Below are 6,151 nucleotides of genomic sequence, written 5' to 3'. Positions count from 1 at the left end.
GGGTGAAGATATGTGGGGGGTGTCACTTGTTTCTCTCACAATCTCTCTTTCTAATGGCCCTCTAAAATTTAGTTCCAAATGAAAGGTACACTCTCTTTAAAAATCTCTACCTTCATTTTACCCTTCCACTATCCCTTATACATTGCTTCATTTTTAAATCCATTTTCATTTCTCCCTTTCTTCACTCCTATCACATTTTTCTCTTTTTTTTCTTCTAACAAAAAAAAAAAGCAAAAAAAAATTAAAAAATTCTTTTGGTGTTTGATTATTTCCTTTTTTTACTTTCAATCTGTGTTGATCTTGATCTTATAAGGTGATCGTCGTACCTTTTTGACAATTGAATTTTATTTGGAAATTGGATTGTAACATTATTGAATGACAACAATATTATCAATCTTTTAGTTTTGCATTAATGCATGTATATATATAATCTTTATTGTTATTTACGATGTGATTCGTAAATACATTAAGGTTTTTATGGGATCTATACAATTTTTATTTAAGTAGCATAATGATATATGGCTGTGTGAAGTTTTTGATATTGAATTGGTTAGAAGGTGCAAGTTACACACATTGAGGATAATAAGAGAAGGTCGCTTGAAATGATTTGGTCATGCCTGTTTTCGACTTCTAGATGCTCCGGTCTGTAGGTGTGAAAATTTATGGTGAATAGAGGTGTTAAAATGGGATAAGATAAATGTATATGGAAGAAAGTTGACTCGAAGGATCTATAAACGACATTCCATATAACCTAGTGAAAATAGGCACAATGGAAGAAAACGATACATAGGTGATATCAATTAGTTGGAATTATGTGTTAGGGACATCAGTATGTTTACTGTAGGTCCTATGTCTTTTAGTCATGTCAAAGACATATAAAAAATATAGAAAACTCCTAGTATTTGTTTCATCTTTTTTTTCACTTTTAGTAATATTGGTCTAAGATAAGCCTAATTGATCAACATGATAAGTGAGGATTCAGATAACCAATCCCAACTTGCTAGATATTGAACCACCGTAGTTGTTGTATTGTCCTTAGAGTTTGGCATAGCCAGTTGTAGATGAATGTAGTAACGAACAAATATTACATATGAAGTTTAAAGTGAATATCTGGCCGGTCAAGACCTTGCACGTCCAGGAGATGAAAGTAGGGGAAATGAGGATGTTGAGTTGGATGTATGGGCATACTAGTAGAGATAGGATTAGGAATGAAGATATTCAGGACAAGGTGGGAGTGGTCTATTTGGTGGACAAGATGAGGGAGGCGAGGTTAAGATGGTTCGAGCATGTGAAGAGGAGATACATAGATGCTCTAGTGAGGAGGTGTGAGAGGTTGGCTATCATGGTGGGGTATAAGGAGAGGTAAAGGTATGCCGAAGAAGTACTGTGGAGAGGATATTAGACAAGGCATGACTCATGTGCAACTTACCAAAGTTATGACCCTAGATAGGAAGATACGGAGGAAGAGGATTATGGTAGAAGGTTTGTATAGTTTGCGAGCATTTTCTAGTTTGCCTTGTTTGTATTGTTATTATGACTCTCCTGCATTATTATTGTTATCTTCATTATTGTATTTCCTTTCCATACTTGATTTTGATATGCTTTACTTGAGCCGAGGCTCTATAGGAAACCTCTCTACCTTCAAAGGTATGGGTAAGGCTGCGTACACACTACCCTCCCTAAACTCCACTTGTGGGATTACACATGAGTATGTTGTTGTTGTGAATAGGTTCTGTTACTTAGAAACTTTTGTTCACATTGTCTTTTCTCCATTAAGTGCTCTGTGTCCCCGGGGCACAGTTTTATTATCCAGTGAGTTAGTAATTAGTATGTATCTTATGCTAATATGTTCTGTGTTCGCTTGCTTCAGGATTTTAGAGTTGAAGGCTGAGTTTGGTTTGTTTCTCAGTGAATTGTTGGTAGAGATATGGCATCTCAGTCAGCTCGTGTTCCAGCTGAAACTGTAAGCGAAAAGAAGAACCTTCCGAAGGAAAATAAGAAAATGAATAATGGTGCAAAGGTTAATGAGCCTATTAAATTTGGCTCTCATGGTACTAAAGAACCAATTAAGGAGGAAGGGAAAAAAGTTCCTGTTACCGCCCTCCGGAAGGATGCAGTTGAGGACTGGCCTGAACCTAAGCAGATCCATTCTTTCTACATTGTCAGATATCGGAGATTTGAAGACCAAAACCTGAAGCCCAAATTTGATCTGGCAGAAAAAGAGCTACAAAAAATGAACAAAGCAAGATTTCAGCTTATTGAAAAATTGCGAGCCAGGAGGGTAAGTTTTGTCTATAAATCTTCTTTCAGTTGAACGTTGACATTGTTCGTTGTTCTGTTTAATGTGTTTAGAAGAAATTTAAAACAAGAAAATGTTAGAGGCTATGGTATCCTTAGATAGCTATAATCTAGTCAAGAAGCCTTTTCCTTTCAGTTTCTTATGAGTTGAAGAGTTTCTAATCATATCATCCTGTTCTCTTGTCTTGTCTTTTGCTTATTAGGCACATAAGCATTCTAGATATACTATTTTCCTTTGGTGTGGTTAATTGCATTGCGTTGAACGCGTGCACATTTCCTGTAAGCATCATTTATATACTTTATCTGTGCGAACCATTGATTTGACTTAAAAGTTCGGGTACACTAATGATGAGAACTTTCATGTCTAAGTGGTAGTTTGATGCTACCTGTTTACCAAGGACTTTAAAAGATTATTTGGATGTGTCCAAACTTGTGTTTTGGCAGGCAGAACGATCAGAGTTGTTTGGTCAAAGGAAATCTGTGAGTGCTGAGAATCAGGAGTTTTGGACAGTAATCGAAGGGAAGAGAAAGGAAATAAAACCTCTGCAGGATGCCTTGGGAAAGCTCCGTGGTCCTAGGAAAGATGGGAGAGAAGGAGGTGCTGGTCTGTGTTCATCTGAGGCGGAGCTTGATAATCTTGTAAGCTCTAGTCTCTTTGTTCTTTTAAGTTCTTACGTTTACTTACTATCGAGGAGTCAAGGAATTTAGGCCAAAATACCAAATGAAAGTAGATCGATTTTTTTTCATTTCTGAAGAGGTGCATATCCTTCATTTTCTTCGTTTCTTCATCAGCTCGGTAATTGAGAACTACCTAACGTTCATTGTTTAACTTTTTATATGGAAATCATTTAGATCAAGAGTCTGCAGTACCGCATTCAGCATGAAAGCATTCCTCTGACAGAAGAGAAGAAAATTCTAAGAGAAATTAAACAACTTGAAGGAACAAGAGGAGAGATTAAAGAAAATGTAGCTCTGAGGGCACAGATTCAGGATTCAATGGGTGAAAAAGAATCAATCCAGAAGCAGGTCAAGGTAACGGTCAGATCTTGTCGTATACATGTACAAATGATGATATTAACTTCATTTTCCCTAGAATGTCATTGTTAACTAACAACACTCACTACTTTGTTGTACTATAGCTTATAAGTGGTGGACTTGACGGGGTTCATAAGGAGCAACAGGCAGTTAAGGCCAAGAGGAAGATACTAGATGAACAGCTCGATGCCAATACCAGCCAGATTAAATCTTTGGATGAGGAATTGAAGGAAATAACAAAGAAGAGGGATGGTGCTTTTGTTCGCGTTCAGGAATTGAGAACTCAACGCGAAGAAGCGGTATGATATTCATATATATATGCTATGCATCTGAATAAATGTAATTTATTCTGTTGTTGAATGGTCAATAGATCTAATTTGGTCATGAAACACCTCAATTACTATGTATTTCATTGAAACAAGCTGAAGAGGCATCCATCTTACGGTCTTTATAATCAATATCGTTTCATTTTCTCAGAACACACCATTCTACAAAAACGTTGCACTGTTGCAAAAGGCAAAATTGCTAGCAGACAAGAAGGATGTTGAAGCCCTTAAAGAACTCTCACTTACTGAGGTACCTTTGATCTGTCTTTAGTTGCTAAATTTGAACATATCAAAATTTTGACACTAGTTGCTAAATCATCAAGTAACTAGTCTGAAACTAAGCAGTCGAATAAGACCCCAATAACATATCCTGCAGCATGCGAAGAAATGCTAGAAGGCACGTGTGAATGTCATTCAAAGCGAGACTCTTCACCAAAGTCTAGACAGACCTTAGATCTGTCTTTAGTTGCTAAATTTGAAGTTTTGCATGTTTCTTGCAGACAGTAACTTCGTTTGTTTTCAGGTCGATAAATTCATCTCCCTATGGAGTGGCAAGCCCTTTAGGGATGACTATGAGAGGAGAATTTTGGCATCACTTGATATAAGGCAGTTGAGCAGGGATGGCAGGATGAGGAACTCTGATGAGAAGTGTCTTGTGTTACCACAGGCGCAGACTGTTTCACAGCCTGAGATTGTTGAGAAAGCTACTGTGAAACCGTCAAAGGAAGAATCACTGCCTGCTCAGAAAGTAAACAAAGATAAGAACACCAAGAAGACAAAAGATGCAAGTAGCAACGTTACAGATACTAAAGAGAAGAACACCAAGAAGCCGAAAGATGCAAGTAGCAAAGTTACGGAAACTAACTACATCTTTGATGTTGAAGAGGAGATCCATGGTTTAGAAAAGCAACCCAAGGATGTGAAACCAAAACACAAGGAACCTGATGAGGCAAAATTGAAGGAAATGAAGAGAGAGGAGGAGATTGTGAAAAATCGACAGGCAATGGAGAGGAAGAAGAAGTTGAAAGAGAAAGCAGCAATAAAAGCTCAGAAAGAAGCTGAAAAGAGGAAACTCAAGGAAAATATTCTTATCATTCTACCATTTGTTTTTGCTTTTACGTCGTAGGAATTTACATTTACATTAGTTGTGGACTTATAACACATCTTTACTCATTTCAGGAACTTGAGAAGATGGCGAAGAAGAATGCTGGAGATTCAGTTACTGAGGAACCAGTTGAAATAGTTGCTGAAGAAGAGAAGTTAGAGGAAAACATTGAAACATCAGCTGCACCTAAGCTTAAGGAGCCTAAAGGGAAAGCTGTCAAGCATCGAGCAACACGAGCAAAAAGCACAGAAATTCCTAAAACTATACTTAAGCGCAAACAGGCGATTAACTATTGGCTTTTGGCTGCTCCTGCTGCGCTTGTAGTTCCGCTACTTCTTCTAGCATTCTCACATCTTCTCTAGGATAATATGAAAGTTAAGAAGTAGAGGGGGGAAAACTTGGTATTGCTTAGAGTGTTGCAATATCAAGGTCTATTTTTTGTAATCTCAAATCATGCCTATTTTTTTCACAGTCATAATGTTGCTGGTTAGATAAGGAATTCAAGAGTAACTAAGCATGTTTGATTTTTGGTTGGTGTAGTAGTTTCAAGTTTTGACATTTGCTTAAAGATTTTCATCTTTGGCATTAATTGTAAACATCTAAGTTCTTTATTATCTGCCTACATTTTGTTCATTGAAACAAAGTCTGTTCTCTGTTATGTTGAGTGAAGCTAAGTATGCCTAGACTATTGTTCTAGTTTGCCTTCATGTTGGTTTGCATAGAAAAGAAAGCTATGTTACTCGAACTCTAGTTTGCCTTCGTGTTGGTTTGATAAAGTGTTCTTGTTGAGAAATAGTTTGTGTTTGACCAATAACGTTAAGAAATACACGATAATTTAGTGTTTGGTCAAGCTTTTAAAATTGTTTCTAAGTGTATCTTTTTAAAAAAAAGTACTTTTGAGGAAAATCTACATTTTGGCTTTTGAAAAACTGCCTCGAATACTCTTTAGAAATATTTATTTTTTTCCCAAAAGCTTGGTCAAACCCTTCAAAACTTTTTAAAAATATGTTTTATAAGCACTTTCGATCATCCAAAAACTATATAATCTTGAATGTTGTTGGCTCATAGATTTTGAGATCAAGGACGTAGCTCCTGATAGCTCAACACTTCCGTTGGCTCATAGATTTTGAAAGTAGATTTTTTACTTTTTGAAATAAAATCAAATATTGTTTATTCATAAAATTTGATCAGTTTTGAAAAAAAATCAAATTTTAATATGTTTTGCCTCGACTCATGAAAATTTAAATATTTTCGAAGTTCCCTTTCCAAAAACTAATTTTCAACACAAATTCAAAAATTCATTTTTTTCCAAATTTTAACTAAATAAATGTATTATTTTCCCATAATGTGATTTTTCAATATTGAATTATCTCCATTCATCCAAAGT

General features: G+C 36.1%; 1 protein-coding gene across 1 annotated transcript; it reads left to right on the top strand.

The window, feature by feature from the left end:
- Positions 1–234: 234 nt before the first annotated feature.
- On the top strand, positions 235–5,403 carry LOC125869264 (proton pump-interactor 1-like). The gene is made up of 8 exons (XM_049549832.1): positions 235–313; positions 1,871–2,281; positions 2,743–2,937; positions 3,151–3,330; positions 3,438–3,632; positions 3,811–3,909; positions 4,183–4,741; positions 4,843–5,403. The coding sequence occupies exons 2-8, from the start codon at positions 1,928–1,930 to the stop codon at positions 5,124–5,126; spliced, it is 1,866 nt and encodes a 621-aa protein (XP_049405789.1). The 5' UTR covers positions 235–313; positions 1,871–1,927; the 3' UTR covers positions 5,127–5,403.
- The last annotated feature ends 748 nt before the right edge of the window (positions 5,404–6,151 follow it).

Source organism: Solanum stenotomum, chromosome 6, assembly GCF_019186545.1.
Source record: "Solanum stenotomum isolate F172 chromosome 6, ASM1918654v1, whole genome shotgun sequence".
Classification (NCBI taxonomy): Eukaryota; Viridiplantae; Streptophyta; class Magnoliopsida; order Solanales; family Solanaceae; genus Solanum; species Solanum stenotomum.
The sequence above is the reverse complement of the archived record's forward strand: the minus strand, read 5'-3'. Positions and strand labels throughout refer to the sequence as shown.

Bases quoted from the DNA above. Each gene is read 5' to 3' on its own strand.
- LOC125869264 (XM_049549832.1), top strand. From the start codon at position 1,928: ATGGCATCTCAGTCAGCTCGTGTTCCAGCTGAAACTGTAAGCGAAAAG. The intron at 2,938-3,150 runs GTAAGCTCTAGT...GAAATCATTTAG, and splicing joins AGGCGGAGCTTGATAATCTT to ATCAAGAGTCTGCAGTACCG. The intron at 3,633-3,810 runs GTATGATATTCA...TCATTTTCTCAG, and splicing joins GAACTCAACGCGAAGAAGCG to AACACACCATTCTACAAAAA.